Consider the following 17900-nt stretch of genomic DNA (forward strand, 5'->3'; position numbering starts at 1 on the left):
AGAACATATGTGAAATTCATTTTCTTACTTGCGGCCCATTCAAAAATCTTCGCGGACCACCGGTTAAGAAACTATGCTCTAGACGTCGACTAGTCGCCGGCGACTGTAATTTAAATGGGTGCATACGCACGCAGGCGCCGCCGCCGAGTCGCCGGAGCGTCAGGCGCGATCCTGTGCAGAGGTGATGCACAGGCGGCTAGTCGCCGGCGGCTAGCCGACAGTGCGTATGGGCCCTTATACATCATTCACACAAAATGCTTCGACACAGAAAAGCTCATCGTAGAAATTGAATCACGAATCGTTTACAATAATTTTATATGAATATTGATAACGAAAAAAAAATATTGTGAAATAATATAATAATATAATAAATATTATACTATTTCTTGCTTCTCGATTTAAATTAATTTTAATAACATAATACAGATACATTTATAATTGCATTTGGGAAACAAAAAGCGGAGGTTTAATAAAATATATAAGTAAAAAGACGACGAGGTGTTCCTAAATTTCAATCAGCAAATTAAAATTTTGATTTAAATTAGTACTTAAAATTTAATTAGAGCGGCAGCTAAAAATACTGATTTTTACAAGTCTATTATGGATGATATCGCCCTTTGTCTGTAAGCATTGTATAATTGTAATATATGAATTTGCTTATCGCAAAAATACGTAAAACGTCCTATTGACAGCAAAAACGTGTTTCTATTATGAGTCAAAGGATTAAAAGAAAGTATGAAGTGCCGATCATATTCAACTCCCACGGATTGTAAACTTGAAACCATCATAAACCTCATCATTGTACATGCAAAATTTACTCTATTCATATTTGCAGATGCCGAAACGAAATAGGTCATAAATCTTAGATTGTAAAATAATACCTTCGGACTGTTATGTATGTCCCTTTTCGATGTACCGCTCTCAATACTTACTTAATCCGTAAATGGGTTTTACGAAATTGAATAGCCAGAGAATTTAGCATCTAAAAAAATTTGGGAAATATGTATAGATTTAAATTTAATATGTGATTCACACGAGGAGTGACTTTCGGGGTCTTGTAGATGCCGACACAAAATGTGTCATAAAGCTTACATTATAAAACAATACTTTCGTTATGTCCCTTTTTGAAACACCGCTCTCACTATGCAAATAATAGTCCAGTCAAATAAGGGTTTAACCTCGGAATGAAAGATAACAAGCTGAAATTTTGCACAGACCTTTGTTTTGGCGTTCTAAATATATGGTGAAAAGTCTCAAAAGATATCGTGTCTGCTAATCAAGATATTAAAGGTCAAAGGTCATAAAAATCGTTTTTTTGCAAATATCTCGCCTCTTTTGCGTCGCATGTCATTAAATGTTTAACAAAACTTATAGAAAATAAAATTTTCTACAAGTTTGTTTTAATTTATTTCTTCGTATGGTTAATGGTTTTCGAGATATAGCGCGGGGAGTGGGAAGCGCACATCCGTTTATAGGATAACGCTATGTAAACTACGGAGCTACCTGTACATTCTTCCACAGTTTCGTAGAAAACATCGCAAATTGTTATCTGCTGAATGAACCCATCTTAAGCATTATAACTTTCAATCTCCATATCTTCAAAAATCATCATCGATAATGCAAAAAGTAATACGTATGGCCTCTGATACTTCTTGCAAAAGCGGGACCATCCAACATTTTGTCGACAGAATTCGATGCATAAATTGTACTGAGAGCTTCCTTGATTCCGCTTCCATTCATTATATACCCTATGCATCCAATAAAAGACATAAGCATATGAAAGCCTCCTAGTTTCACAACTACTCTGGACAAGTCTGAGCTAGCATCTGAAGCTGCTACGATTTCACGTGCTTTTATGTACAACGGCTGATCAAAAGTTATTAAGCATGTTCTTTGTTCGTGTTTCTTGGCAGTGTTTATAGCACACTGTAATGTAGTGTAAATTGTGTCCATATTACTCACAGGATGATGAATAAAAGTAAGAAACAGAATCCGAGAAGTTACAAAGTTCTCATTGTTTTTTGTAAGTTGTTCAATAAATCCATTCCACCCTGGCAACGGTGAGATATTTTTCCACTTTCCGTACTTCCACAACAAATCAACTACATTAAATATTTGTTCGGTTAGTTCTTCTACATCATTAAAATTTTGAACTTGAATCTCTTGCTCAATCCGGGTACGACATGATTTTCATACACTAGAAGGGGTATATGTGATAGTGCTGCTAACTCCTTTGCGTAAATTGCGTTTTGTTGTAAATTTCTTTATGCGGTCATCAGATAAAACTTCAGATTTTGGAGTTATTATTTTTATCATTCCCATTATATGAACAGTATTATAGCCATCAAGAGTATAAATATTTTTCTGCATTATCTGCTGCATACTGTACTAAGGCACTTGACTATGATGGTTGATTACGAGGCTGTGGGTGATAAACAGCTGAAATTTAACATTTTACAGTATCACTATATGAAGCGAAAAAACCTAAACTTGACAAAACATCCAAAAGTCTTTTTGGATGTTTGGCCTATCTGTATTTTTTCTATGAAGAAATACAGATAGGCCTATTAATAACTGCGAAGAAAAGGACCGTTTTCGTATGGAAGTCATTATAGCATGACTTATAGCTGTGTATTTCGTTTTAAAATGCCCCGTCTTTCCTTTTCTGTTCTTTATAATAACTTCTTGCAGAAAATGTAATAAAGTTTTCGGAATTTCTTCATTCTTATTTTACTCGGGGGCGGATAGGACTTGGTCTCAACAACAGAAGATCGAATATCTTCTCTAATAATCGCCGCAGCAGCTTCCACTACTCGCAAGTGTTCTTCTTCCGAAGTGCCTTTTTTATTTTCATACCAAGCTATGGATAAAACTTAAGCTTGAGCATCGCGAAAAGAAAAAAATAGGGAATGATCCAATCTTCGTTATAACTATAATATCAGTTAAATATTTTTCTCTTAATTTGGAAATGATCTTCTTATCATCTGGTACATACTCCGTAAGGACATCTCTCAACTCTTTCAATTTTTTCGCACAAATTTCTTGTCGAGCAATATTTCATTTTTAATTCCTAATAATACAATGAAGAAAGTAATAAAATTATGGTTCAAACGACTTGCCGAGACCACTTTTTTCACGATTGTTTACTTTTTCAAAGCTTATTCCAAGTTAAGCAGGTAGAAATACTCGCTGGATTCTATAAACGGATGTACGCCTCCCACTCTTCGCGCTATATCTCAAAAACGGTTAATGATACAAAATAAATATTTTAACTAAACTTGTAGATAATTTTATGCTTTACAAGTTTTGTGAAGCATCTAATGACGTGCAACGCATAAAACGCGAGATATTTGCAAAAAAACAAATTTTGTGACCTTTGACTTTTGATATCTTGATTAGCAGACACGATATTTTATGAGACTTTTCACCCTGTCCTTAGAACATCAAAACGAAGGTCTGTGCAAAATTTCAGCTTGGTATCTTTCATTCCGAGGTTTAGCCTTTATTTCGCCTTATTTGACTGGACTATAAGTAACATTTTTAAAATATCAATTCATGTAGTGTTTCATTTTTCATAAAACTTTGAATTTTTGATTAAAAATTGTTATCAACAGAAAAACTATCAGTAAATTTGATATATAATTAATATGATTTAAATTAAATCCAATTAAATATTTTTTTATTTTTAAAAGTTAAAAGATTAAAGATGTATAATAATAATAAAGATGATTAAAGAATTGTTTACAATATTTTTATGTGAATATTGATAACGAAAATTAATTTATTGTAAAATAATGTGTATAATTATATTTTATTTTTTCTTGCTTCTTGATTTAAATGAATTTGCTTAACAGAATACAGATACATTTATAATTGCATTTGGGAATCAAAAAAAACTCTCATAATACATTATTGACAGCAGAACTTGCTTCTCCTATGAGTCAAAGGATTAACAGAAACGACTGAAGTGCCGATCATTGTTCATTTTCGAGGATTGTAAACTTGAAAGCATCATAAAATTGTATATTCTTTTATTTATAAATCGCCAAATTGTACATGCAAAATTTGCTCTATTCATATTTGCAGATGCCGAAACGAAAAAGGTCATAAAACTCTTCCTTTTCGATGCACCACTTTCACTACCTACTTAATCCCTAAATGGGTTTGCAAAATTGAATAGCCGGAGAATTTAGCATCTAAAAAATTGTTTGAGATATATAAATTTATATTTCATACGGGGAAATTCAACATTATATTAAAATTAAAATAATGTTTTTTTCTCTCTAAAATTAATATTGCAATTTCTTCGCGAATGTACTACCCGACCTCGAGTCGCTCGGCTTAGCCGCCTAGCCTAGCTACCTGCGTTTTTGAGCCGGCGGCCGCTAGTCGCCGGCGGCTAGCCGACAGTGCGTATTTTGCGAGCTTGAATAGCCGGAGAATTTAGCATAAAAAAATTTTTGGGAGGTATAAATAGCTTTACATTTAATATGCGCTTTCACACGAAGAGTGGCTTTCAAGGCAACTTATACATCGTTCCCACAAAATGGATCAAGTATTCGACACAGAAAAGCTCATCATTGAAATTGAGTCCCGAAAAGCCATTTGGGATTTGTCTAGTGACGAATATTCTAATCGGGAAATAAAGAAAAAACAATGGGAGGAAATAGTGGACTTATTCGAGGGTGAAGGACTATCAGATGAAGAAAAAAAAACTTAGGTAAGTCAAATATTTATTTTATTTTTTAATTAATTCTGCGCATCTGCCAAGATAATTGACCCTCAGTCATAAAATAATCAGCAAACATGAAATACCGCGTCGTGTAGCCCTTTGTATTCCATTTGGCACTCCTTCGTATTTGTATCCGTCCCTCTCTCGAAGTTTTAGAAACCTTGCGTTGCGTCCGTGTGCACAAATTTGTGCGTTTCGTCTTTTTAACTTCATACGAAAAAAACCCACGTAAACTGCATATTTACTGTAACGTATTTATTTAGGGATTTACCTACAGATGTTACTAATATCATATTAACTAAAAATAGTTCAAAAAAGTAGAAATCCTAAATTCCAGAGGCTCAAAACTCGGGTAAAAAAATTCGTTTCAAGATGTATGTTTACATATATATATTCATTTTTTTCTATGGAATTATCTCACATATTATTTATTAGAAATAGTGCAATCAGTCAACACCAAATTGCGAATCAGGTATCAATAATATTTAAATGTATTTAATTAATTTTTAACACTTAACTGTCGATTTACGCGGCGATATTCGCAAGACACCCAACCGTCCAATTTTGAACAAATGTAACGTTTCCGTTAGGCTAAACGCACGCTGTTATAAAAAAAGTCACTGAACAACCCCACCGGTTTGATTCAGGTAAAGATGGTAATTTTTTTAGAGATATGTTTCTTGAAATTCTTATCTACAAAATTACAAAATATTCAAAGGTAACCGCATTAAAAAAAACGAAATGTTGAACCAGATCTAATATCTAAGTACATATTATCAACCAGAAGCATTATAACAAAATAATCAGTGATTCTCAACGTTTAATTGCGTTAATTTATTTTACAACTTTTTTCCTAGGTTTACAAAATATTTTTGTTATGTTTATTTATTACGTAATCCTTCATTTATTGATACTATTTTCTAAGCAATAAATTACAGTAAATCAAATTCAAAATTGTATAATATAAAATATAATGTTTATTATTTATTATTATTTTCTGTTATATATGTAATATATTATGTACATTTTAAGTTTCTAATAAATCGGTAGTTCAGATATCGTGGACATTTAAACGCAGATTCATCAATCCCTAATGTGATGTTTTATAATATTATAATATTTAGACCTGAAATGATCCCGATCTGTTCAAAGTAAATAAGCTGTTCTCAACATGGTTTCAATTGCCAACCATTAAATACCGGACAATATTCCTAAAAATGGAGCCGTGCAGCGGGGATTATTTTCGAAAATTAGGACTTAAATTAATTTGTGTAACTATCCAAGCACATTGGTGGTTCGAGTGTATGCGTTTTTCATTATTTTAACACATTGCGTATCGTGTGCTAAAAATACAAAAAGTGGTAAATATATCATATTAACGCAATAAAATGTTTAGAATCACTGATATTTTTTTATTATACTAAATATACAATATTAAATAATAATACATAAATTATAACAGAAATATAAAATAATAATACATAAATAATAAAATATTGCATTTAGGCAACCGTCACGTTTGTTCGAAATTAGACGGTTGGGTGTCGTGCAAATATCGCCGCGTAGCTTGACCGTCAAGTGTTAAAAATTTGCACTTGATCGTATAGGTCACAAAATTAAATATTTTTAGTTTTTATTATAAGCAACAGTATTTATTATCATATTTATTGTTTTAATTCAAAAATATATATATTTGGTTATTCTAAACAAAAAATTATATTTTATTTTATTGGTACGCAATCCACAGTTTGACGTTTACTGATTTTATCATTGCGAATACAGAAAACGATCATCATGAATCTGTTTTTAAAATTTGACGTTAAAACGTTGACTAATTAAGGAGTTATGATGATTTAAAAAAAATAAGTTTATATCCTAATTTTTGCAAATAATCTTCGTTAAACTTTGCAATTTACTATAATACAAATCGGAAGAAATTGTTTACAATAATTTTATGTGAATATTAATAACGAAAATAAATTTAATGTTGATGAAAAATTTTTAGCAACGGAAAAATTACTATTAAATTTAATATATAATTTATTAATTATTAAATAATTATTATGATTTAAATTAAATCCTATTGACTATTTTTTAAAAATAATATATTTACAAGTTAAAAGATATAGAGTACGCTCGGGATAAGGATGCCGGTTTGTTATTGTGTGCGTGTATACGTATATGAGAGGGAGTAGCGATGTAGCGTGTACTTCGTTGCCTCGCTTTCTCTTTTAAGGACAGTCGCTGATTCGTCAACGCTGGTATTCGTCATTAAAGTGCAGTGTGGCACAGAAGTTCGATCTTCTCTAGTGATTTATTTTAAATAATTTTGTGTTGATATTGGTTTATCCCAGATATGCCCACTGTAGGTCACTAAACTCGTGCCACTGTTTTTTATTTATAAATGAAATTTTAAGAGAACAAAATTTCTTGGGCATATCTGGGTTAATTGATATCAAGGCTTCAAATATACACTGTAAATTATTCGTTCTCTTACCCGTGGATTAAAATATTTTAATTATTTTTCTATTAATCCGTACGTTGTTGGTTTTTTTACACTATTCTCTGTAATGCGTAAAAAAGTTATTATTCTTATCGTTGTGCCAATGATAATTTTTTAATTTATTCCATGGATTCTAATGATTTAATAGAGTCGTCGAGCCATTAAACAATCTGCGAATAATTTCTTTCCCCATTTTATATCTTTTTGCTTTTGAAGAATAGCTAAAGACTTCATTGTTTTTTTGACTAGTGAAAGATTTTGAATTTTACAAATATTTAATTAATGACATCAATGTCTGGTTTCTTCGATTATATAATATATTTTTAATTGTCCGTTGAAATTTCCCACTTAGCTCAGATGTATGTATGTTAAATAAACATATATTTTCTTTTAAAATAAAAAAATTAAATATTCTGAGCGAAATTGTTTTGAGCCATACAGTTCACGCACACAATAACAAACCGGAATCCTTATCCCGAGCGTACAGGTGTATAATTATTCAAACGGAACTTTGAAATTTAATATAATATAAATCAGAAGAAATTGTTTATAATAACTGTATGTAACGTTGCGTTGATAGCAAAAATAAATATATTGTAAAATAATATGAAGAGAGGTTACTAAATTTCAACCGTCCAATGAAAATTTTGAATAAAATTAATACCTAAAAACAAATTAATGGATTAACAGAAAGTGCCGGAGAATTTTGCATCTAAAAAATTGTGTGAGAAATGAATATACATATTTCATATGGAGAAGGCAATTATTATAGTGAAATTAGAATATCCGGGTATTCGTTAAAAATAACATGTTTTTTTAAAAAACGTGGCCTAGTAAAAAGTGATGTTTAATAAAAACGTGTATTTGTTTATTAACAGGACAAGTACTTCAGAGAAAATGGAAAAACATACGAAGCTGTTTTACTAGACAGATACGTAGAAATAAACGTTCTGCTGCTTCTCCTAAAACTCCTTACGTATATTACAATCAGCTGTTGTTTTTGAAGAATATGACCGGTAATGAATGCACAGAGAGTAGTATTGAGGGAGAATATTCGGCAAATGAACAAGAACCGTTAGGACCATACTCAAGAGATAACTCAATCAGAAGAAAAAAGAAAAAACGTGCAGATGATGGCTCAAAAGAATTATTAGAAACCTTAAACAAATATGTTGACAATCGTTTAGAGAGAAAGAAGGAATTAGAACGTGACGAAGATAAGATGTTTCTGCTCTCCCTTTTATCGTCTTTCAAGAAAATTCCGGAGTACAAGAAGTCATCTGCAAAAATCCAATTTTTAAGCATGATTGAATATTATGGGGCACCTACTGCACACACTGCATACGCAAACTCAATATGGCGAAACTATAACGAGTATGAGTACGAGCAAAGTCAATACTTGGCTCGTACACAAGGCCCGGGAACTGCACCAAGCCCACGAGCATGCCCATACCACCCACTAAATGAAGCCATATCTGAACGCCCAAATTCGCGGGCATCGATTGCAACATCAAATGCTTCGCAGAATTCAGACATTCTGACTTTATTTTGAATTTATATTGTACCATGGTATTGAATAAAAAATAAATAAAATATTTCTTTTCCTTTCATTTTATCACTTATCATATATATAAACACTGTAATTATTAAAAAAACATAATACAGGCGGCCCTCGACTTTCGCACATAATTGGTTCCTGAAAATGTGTGCGAATGTTGAATGTACGAAAGTCGAGGGAAGTAAAAAAAATTGAAATTGTGTGTATTTTAAAATATTTATTTATCAAGTAAATATAAGATGTTTAAGAGACACGTTTAATTGGGGTTTGCGGGTGTTTCCTTTGAAAATTTATCAAGAGTTAACTGTTTTCCTCTATTTTCTTTCTTTTCTTCATATAGTATTTTATAACATGCTATGTTTTTATTGATCGCCCACACACTTGAGATATGCGTTCTCCATTGGGATCACAATCTTCCATAATATTTAAAAATTTGTCAAGGTGCGTGAAGGATTCATTAATATTTTTCATTGTTAAAGAGTTTTCCAAAATAAACATATCTCATCTACATTAAATATTAGGCTAGAGGAATATTTTACATCTTCAATAATTTTGGATAATTAGGAAATAAATTCTTTTGCAGCATCTTTATTCGCATCAGCCGATTCTCCAGTAAAAAAATAATATTATGAAAAGAATACCTCATTTTAAAATTGTAAAACCAACCGTTATTTGCATGAAAAACTGTGATAAAATCTTTTTTTAATCTATCCTTCCAATATTTGTGCAAACTAAGAGCTTTTGCTTAAATAATTAAAATACTCAGAGGGACATGTTTTTTATGTTGGTCATCGATCTACGATGACAAAGATTTTCCATTTCATCCATGTTTTTTTTTTGCTGTGTGTTTTTGGAAACATATCTTTAAAGATTGTGAAAATATATCTTTAATTTGCACAATTTTGAACATATTCCTTAATTATATTTTAATTTTGCAAAATTAAACATATCGTAGTCCTGTTTGTATCATACGAACGTCCGATTGAAGCAAAAGATTCACCTCTATCAGAATGTCTAATAATTTCCATCTTTGTCTCGAATCGTGTGAAGTTTATGAGTCCTTTCTTTTTGTTTGTATCAACACTGAAATTTTTCCGTTTCTCACTCATGTTTATAATTAAATAAAAAAATAATAATTTAAAAAATATTTTTTTTTTAAATGTGTGAAATAGCGAATTGAGCGAAAGTCGAGGGCTGCCTGTATATAATTATTTGTAATATAATTTATAATAAATAGCTGTCACTGTGCAACTTGTCTACTGTCTACTGCCGTGGCTCGAACCTGCGGCTCTGGCTTACCAATCTGAGACCTTACGGACTACCCTATTCCGACGTATTGACAAAGCTAGATCGCATGGCTGTAGACACTTTGGGAAGCGCAATTGATTTTTCACATGTTTTTACTTATTTGGCCAACCTATATCAGTATTAAATAAAAGTGATTTTTAAATAACATCGTTACAGATTAAATACGATCGGAGAAATGGGAAGAGATCAACGATTGACTCCTTCTCCACTTTGGATGATTTAAAGTGAAACAAAAATCTATTTATTCTTATCTTTTAATTATCAAGTATATCTTTGTAACTGATTAGAAGGTTGTATAAATCCAGCAATATTGGAATTTGCAGTTTCATTACTTGACGACATTATTTTTTTATTTGTGACACTCACAATTACTTTTATCAATATTATACTTCACTGGTCCAGTTGTCCTTAATGTTTTGTGGTGACCATTGATTGACAATCACATTTTGATCTGGAAGCGAGGGATAAAACTATTTCGCATGTCCAATCAACCCCTCGCCGATGCGCGGATGTACTAATCAAGCGCGACCAAAAATATGGTAGCTTAAAAAGCCATCGAGACAGGAGCAAGCAACTTCACCGAAGTCCACCCTGCACCAGCGAAGACTTCCAAGACGCCTGCCTGGAACTTCGCCCTGTCGAGGGAACCCCTTGACGTCCACAAGGAACATCCAGCATAGCAGAAAGTGAGCCAAGACCAACCTTTCCGGAACGCGAGCCGAACAGCTGATATTTTGGCCTTCCAGCATAATCGGTAGATTTTTGAAATAAAGTGCTGCCACATAATTATAAATAATAGTAAATTTATAACGAGCCGTTGTATCATTTAGTAGTAGTTAATAAAAATCTACATTGGTGACTACAACGTGATTTGAACACGGCATATATTTTGACTTTTTGAAAGGATCTTGCACAAGTTGTAGAATATTAAATACTTACATTTTTCCTATAAAAAAGTTTAGTAATAATATAAATAAATCATCAAAGGATGTTATGACGACAACAAAGTATTTTGTTCTTCCTGTAAAATTGAGTCATGGATCAAATTCACACACAAGCCAATATCTATTAAGGAAAACCAAATTTTAATTCAAATTATTTAACGTACAGTAATGTATAGTTCCCTATATACTAGCAACAAGTGCGTCATTTAGCGCAGGACTGATAACAACTAGTTGTTGATATATACGTAAAAATATACATATTTATTTTATTTTATTTAAACGAATAAATATTTATTTAATTTATTCGTTTGTTTATTTTTTATTAATCTGACAGTTTTTCACAATGAGTTGTGATAGACTTTATTTATAAAACTCACTTGTGCTAAGTAAGTTAAAAAATCAAATATAACCGTTCTTCAGTTGGATTGCAGTACTTTGCGTTCAGTTATCGTGACACGGTGGTAGAGAGCTGACGTGATGGCCGATCAAACGGACTCTTTGGTAGAAATTCCAGAGGAGAAATGGCCGTCTCTTTTGGATTATTTCCAGAATGGTCCAAATACTATAACTGCAAAAGCTGCGATCAAAACCCAGATATTGAATCGAGGACATATACCAGAATTTCCGGTACGGATTTTTGCACCTTACAACGAACCAAAGGAGGGGATTGTCATGCTATGGCAACTGGTTAGTAAAAGATTTTTTTTAATATATAATACATTGCCATCATATCAAGAATTAGAGTTATGATGTGATACGTTATACATATGTTGGTAGTTTTTTGCTTATCAGTAGACATGTGGGATCTGTATTTTGTATGTAATGTGCACTGTTCAAATATACTTGATATCATTATATGAACTGTGTCTCGGTTTACAGTGACTAAGGTAATTTTAACATGGCAACACTGGCTTTAGATTAAGTTTATTTTTACTATTATACTAACAATAAAATTCTACTTTGTCATTGTCTTTATTATGATATTATTATAGTATTATTATAGTAAAATTTAAAGCCATTGTATTGTATAAGAAAAACACCACTGAATATGTGTTTTTTAATATTGTTGCGACCTCTCCCCTTTGGAGATGGCCGTCTTTTCTTCTCGAAGGACCACCGTCTCTCGACGGAATTAAACGCCTCTAACTATAGAAATGCTTTATTATCAGAGTTTACATCCTCCGAATCCTTGCTGACGCACGACCATACGCCGTGACAGCTGAGGCGTCTTCAGGTTATTTATACACAAAAAACCACGCACGGCCATAACACACTTTTATTCGGCCATGCATAAATATATGTAAAAATTGTCAGAACAAATATATATATAAATATAGATAATATATGTTATTAGATTAAATTTATGATGTACTACTATTAACTATGTCTATACTCACATATGCGGTTTCTAACCTTTAAGTAGGCTGCAGCGTATTTTTAAACGAGGACAATTTAAATGATCAATTAATAAAATACTTTGTTTCATAAAAGTAATTGTTTATGTATCACAATAATAATAAATGAACATTAAAAATACATAGATTGAACAACATTTTATTTATAGTGTGTATTAAAATATATAAACTGTGCATTAGCGTTTCATAAGCGAACTACCCAAGCTAAGTGGTCAGTAATTGGATGGTGATAACATTTCTGGAATAGCTTTGTACATTGAATTAATGTTTAATTTGAGTTTATTATAATTGAATAAACTACAATTTAAATGAGCAATATATAAAATAAAATGCGCATGGATTGTAAGCATTTTATAAAATAAATATAAATTAAAAAAATATGGTGAGTTTTCTACCGCTACCCTTTGGATTTACGCCTGCGGTATGCAATATGTTTTGCCATTCATAACAAATCTTGTTCTGTTAAATATCGGTTTTAGGCAAGCAGGGAGGGGGCAGGTTGGAGCATTTACGCCCCCCTTGAATTTGGCCAGAGAAATGTATGTCATTAAATGAAATTCTATGAATTTTAATGCACTTTATTGTTCACTCTTAAGGAACGAGGGTTGTCTACATGCTGCAAAATAATTTGCTTCCTTTTTTTCTTGGTATATTTTATTTTTTTATTTAAAAAATAATTTTGTAAATATTTTTGGTACTTAATTACAATTGCAAAATTTTTACAAAATTTTGAAACCCTAGTAGGTACAAGTTTCATAACCAACCGTAATCGGCTGAGTCATCAGTGTCAGCATTTTATAAAATTGGAATGTCAATAGTATATAAAATTAAGTATTTCCATTGAGCAGGTGCAGCATCACCGAACTTCATAGTCTAGCGAATAGCGACGTTGCTAAATGTAGCAATTAAAATTACAATCGCCGGCATATAAGCCAAAAAGTCTGATCAAACCAACGTATGGTTCCGGCCTGAATCATTGTCGGAGGATCCAAGACTGGAAGGTACGCTACGCTAGACTTTTCCTCATTTCTCATGAGATTCCCTCAATTGATTACTCAATCACTTCCGCCTAGTCAGAGCTGACCACATAACTACAACTTTATTTTTGACTAAACGGAAACAACAAGAGCTCAGCAGAATCGACCGGAATGACCTTTAGAAGGCCGAAAAAAGCAAATGCTTCTCACCTAATAAACCAATGGTCCATGTGAGATAATAATAATTATCATGCAGACTTTCCATGGAACTATGTACCCGAAAAAGAATGTGCTGAACGGTGAACGGTGCCAAAGAAAGAAGCTATTTAATTTGTACAAGAAGCAAACTCTGGTTAAGTACAATGAGTGTCTCACGCAAACCATTAATTTTGCCAGATTGTTGTCTTACATTCTTATTATAATTGCCAGCCATGTTTGTTCTATTGCAGTCGTAGTCTTCTTTTTTAATGTTTCTCCTACAATCTATGCGTACTGATGTTATTTTTATTCATTTCAGACACCAGCATTGACTGAAATTTCAACATTTTACATCAAAGATGCTCCTACAAAATTGATGAATGCCATAAGAGAGACCAAACTATTGGATTTTCATAAAATTATATTTTTAATTTGTGCTGTTGTGCCTGTTTTGCAACAACCATGGAAAGATCTGATGAAAGAATTGAAAATTAAATCAGTCGTACACGAAACATACATTGCCCACCTTCAAAGAGAGAAAGCTGAAAAAATTAAAAACGTGTATGTAAATATTATTGTGTTAAATTACATTTATTTTATATGTATATAATTATATTTGATTTCTTGTATTAATTTCAGATTAAACGATGATGTTGAAATGAAGCAATTGAACGAGAAATACGCCGATGAAATAAACGAAGCTTGGCCTCATCGGTATCCTGGTTCAGAGATTTACTTCCGTAATATGCTCAATTGGGGATTCGGATATGGTTTGGTTGGTAAAAAGAAGCAAGATCTACGTGCTTGGTGTTTTTTGAGCGTCAGAGGTGATTTGCATTCGTTGTACGTGCAGGAAGTAAGTTTTTGGTTATATATTATATAGTTCAACATTACTTCCTTATCGAGAGATCCCTTGTCAACCAGATTTATTTGAAATTTCAGGCCCACAGACGAAAAGGATACGCTCAGTCCGTTATAATGCATCTAAGTAAAATATGTATTGAAAGAGAAATTGAAATATTTGGTTGTGTTGTAACTGAAAACGAGCCATCAAAAACTTTGTTTAAAAATATGGGATTTGAGTTTGAATTTATTGGAGCTTGGATATCGAATCCTCCTAGTAAAACATAAAAAATGATTCAGTAACGTAGAATATATATAGAATGCTGAATTTTCATTCTTTATACAGATAATATAAACATCATACACTATATTATTTTCCTTATATCCCAATGACTAGTTATCGTTGTGTTGTTTTATAAATAAGATAAAATATCATAAATATTGATATTAATTCGACTAGTGTCATCTATTGACGGAAACGTTTAAGAAATATAAAAAAATTGATTCATAATTATTGTAAATTTTGTAATATATGATTGTGATTGAGATGTGATAAATTTATTCTTTTAATTATTGCATTAATTTTAGTATAACGCAATAATATTTATTTTCGAAAGATTTATCTCTCGTATACTTATTTCTATTCATGTTTAAAGTTCATTTGACTTATAAATGTTTAAATAAATATTATACAATAAAAAATACGTAAATACTGCGTAGCCCCCCAGACAATTTGATTTAACATAAGCAATTTTTTTAAATCAGTAATTTGCATTTTTAAATGAATTATGTTATACATATGTGTTTTAAAAATATGAAACTATTTTTGTATACTCTCAATGATGTGAGGTAATAAAAAGCAATAATATTTAGATGTTAAAACAATTAAGAAAATACATTTTTCATATTTATTTACTTTAAAAAAAAAACAGGTTTGATTTAAAAAAAACACTCACCAATACAGTTTAATTATATCGTGTAGTATAAAAATCGTTACTTGTTAACAGAAATAAAAATAACATTGCATTAAAAAGTTTTTTTTTAAAAAACATACATTTTTTTCAAATACTTTTTTTATTTATAGAGAATTACTTATTTCTAATATTTACCACCAATATTTAGAAAAACATATTCAGTGAACTATTTGGGTAAAAATATGTGTTGCGACCTCTCCCCTTTGGAGATGGCCGTCTTTTCTTCTCGAAGGACCACCATCTCTCGACGGAATTAAACGCCTCGATCTATTAAAACGCTAAAGAGTTTACATTCTCGGGCTCCTTACGCTGACGCACGACCACACGCCGTCAGCGCCGCGCCGATTCATCTGTCACAAAAAAAACCCACACACGGCCGTAACACAATTTTATTCGGCCATGCACAAATATATGTAAAACATTGTCTGAATAATATGTCTGAATAAAGATAAAAATGTACGAATTAGAACTTTTTCGAATTTTTATATTCCTCTGAATATTTATTTATTTTATATAAAAATTATATACGTACATACCTCGGCTGGAGGCCCCTCAGAATTGAAGCCCTATGCTTCAGCTTAGATAGCTTATAGATAAAACCGGCTATATCCATGGTTCAGCTAAAAAATAAATATTGTATTGTGAATAAAACCCAATACATTTTTCTGGTTTTATGTAATTTATTGTTATGATTATCCTGTATACTTTTTTGCACTGTCTACAAATTAAGGAGAGATTAAACATATTTTATCATTGAATCACACGTAATCATTATGTTTTACTGTGAGTTCTAATAATATGTGTAAAGCTTAACACAAATTTTTAGTACTCACTTGATTAAATAATTACACAGTACCATCTTTAAAATTATTGATAAATTAATGAATATATATTTTCTTTGTATCCTAATAGATGTCTCTGTATATTAATTAATTCTAATATTTAATATATATTTATTAATTAAAAAATCATTCTAAAAATGAATTAAATAATGTAACATAAAATAATCTGTATTAAATATTATAAAACTGTAACACTTACAAATAACTCTAGAAAGATTCGGAAATTACATAATTTTATGCCGACTTTCGCCAACGACCATACCATGCTGAATGCACCGGTTCTCGTCCGATCACCGAAGTTAAGCAGCATTGGGCCCGGTCAGTACTTGGATGGGTGACCGCTTGGGAACACCGGGTGTCGTTGGCCATTTCCTTTTTTTTTGTTTTATACCTAATATATTTTTATTTTTAAAATAAAAAACGTCAAAAAAATGTGGAACGCTTCACGATTTTGCGTGTCATCCTTGCGCAGGGGCCATGCTAATCTTCTCTGTATCGTTCCAATTTTAGTATATGTCCTGCCGAAGCAGGACAAATCATTTACGTTGAACTCTGTATATATACTTAGTTTAAATATATATTCTGCTTGCGAAATTGAACGTTCGATCGTGCTGCCATCTATTATCTTATAAGCTGCAATTCTATATACCGAATTATTAATTTAATAAAACAATATTTTTTATTATTATGATTGTATTTTTTTGAGAGTATTTATTATTCATAAATGTAAATTATAATAATAAAAAAAAAAACAAATAAAATAGGAAAACGTATTTATGTTAAATTTGTATCCAAAATCATATGGTATCCATTTTTCAATTCAAATTTAATGTCCTCCTTTTTTAAAAATGTTTTTACAGTATTAAAGTAAGAAGACCAAACACCTGGAAATTGATAATTTACATCAAAATCTAAAAGCCAGACGGCAAAACTAATTTATAATTTGGCTTTTAGAGGTTGTTTAGCTGATTAGCTAATCGGCAATTTCTAAAGTAAGAGGCCTCAGGGATGACAAGGACCAAAAAAGGTAATTGATAAAATATTTGATCATTAGATTGCGAAAGGAACTTGTCTTATTGCAGCAATAAGGAGTATCCCAAACGAATACTTACTATCATACAAATCAATCTGCTTCAAAACTATATGTAAACTTATGTGGAATAAAGAAATTTGCTGTATTGTAAATAAATATCAGAATTTGTTTAAAAAATAACAATAATGTAAAATGTATAAAAAATATTTAAATTAAATATAGAAAATACCATATAATAATATTAATAATTTCTTCCATTCAAAATATTTTTTTTATAGAATTAATATTATCATGATTTTTTTTATACATTTATATAAATTACACCAAATGTGTGAAAAACAGATTCTAATTAAGAAATTGACTAAATAAATACACCATCAATATAATTTTAGAGTTGTGGAAGCTATTTGCTTTTTATAATTAACGAAATGATACACGTGTGCATTTTATTGTTAACGGAAAATAAATATTTATCTTATTAATTTCCATAATAAACTGATTAAGAGACATCTCTCGGGGAAGGTTAGATATATTATAATTTTTTCGAAATAATATAATATTTTGTATTGCCAT

The 17900-nt window shown here is 31.1% G+C and overlaps 2 protein-coding genes and 2 non-coding genes across 4 annotated transcripts; 3 read left to right on the top strand and 1 right to left on the bottom strand.

Annotated features, from left to right (window-relative positions):
• Positions 1-4417: 4417 nt before the first annotated feature.
• LOC148232700 (uncharacterized) lies at positions 4418-8787 on the top strand. The gene is made up of 2 exons (XM_088190660.1): positions 4418-4709; positions 8114-8787. The coding sequence occupies exons 1-2, from the start codon at positions 4547-4549 to the stop codon at positions 8785-8787; spliced, it is 837 nt and encodes a 278-aa protein (XP_088046786.1). The 5' UTR covers positions 4418-4546.
• A 2694-nt stretch (positions 8788-11481) lies between these two features.
• On the top strand, positions 11482-15511 carry LOC148232701 (uncharacterized). Its single transcript, XM_088190115.1, has 4 exons — positions 11482-11732; positions 13955-14196; positions 14275-14491; positions 14578-15511. The coding sequence occupies exons 1-4, from the start codon at positions 11523-11525 to the stop codon at positions 14764-14766; spliced, it is 858 nt and encodes a 285-aa protein (XP_088046241.1). The 5' UTR covers positions 11482-11522; the 3' UTR covers positions 14767-15511.
• A 1031-nt stretch (positions 15512-16542) lies between these two features.
• On the top strand, positions 16543-16661 carry LOC148232702 (5S ribosomal RNA). Its single transcript, XR_015810561.1, has one exon. It is a non-coding gene; the product is annotated as a 5S ribosomal RNA (ribosomal RNA).
• A 60-nt stretch (positions 16662-16721) lies between these two features.
• Positions 16722-16827, bottom strand: LOC148232703 (U6 spliceosomal RNA). Its single transcript, XR_015810558.1, has one exon. It is a non-coding gene; the product is annotated as a U6 spliceosomal RNA (small nuclear RNA).
• Positions 16828-17900: the final 1073 nt, after the last annotated feature.

The sequence above is a fragment of the Plectrocnemia conspersa genome, unplaced genomic scaffold (assembly GCF_051122295.1).
Source record: "Plectrocnemia conspersa isolate PC_06_02 unplaced genomic scaffold, ASM5112229v1 ptg000008l, whole genome shotgun sequence".
Classification (NCBI taxonomy): Eukaryota; Metazoa; Arthropoda; class Insecta; order Trichoptera; family Polycentropodidae; genus Plectrocnemia; species Plectrocnemia conspersa.

Excerpts from the sequence above, each read along its gene's own strand:
- LOC148232700 (XM_088190660.1), top strand. The coding sequence starts at position 4,547 with ATGGATCAAGTATTCGACACAGAAAAGCTCATCATTGAAATTGAGTCC. Across the intron at positions 4,710-8,113 it reads AGGACTATCAGATGAAGAAA|GACAAGTACTTCAGAGAAAA; the intron begins AAAAAACTTAGG and ends GTTTATTAACAG.
- LOC148232701 (XM_088190115.1), top strand. The coding sequence starts at position 11,523 with ATGGCCGATCAAACGGACTCTTTGGTAGAAATTCCAGAGGAGAAATGG. Across the intron at positions 11,733-13,954 it reads TTGTCATGCTATGGCAACTG|ACACCAGCATTGACTGAAAT; the intron begins GTTAGTAAAAGA and ends TATTCATTTCAG. Across the intron at positions 14,197-14,274 it reads GCTGAAAAAATTAAAAACGT|ATTAAACGATGATGTTGAAA; the intron begins GTATGTAAATAT and ends TATTAATTTCAG.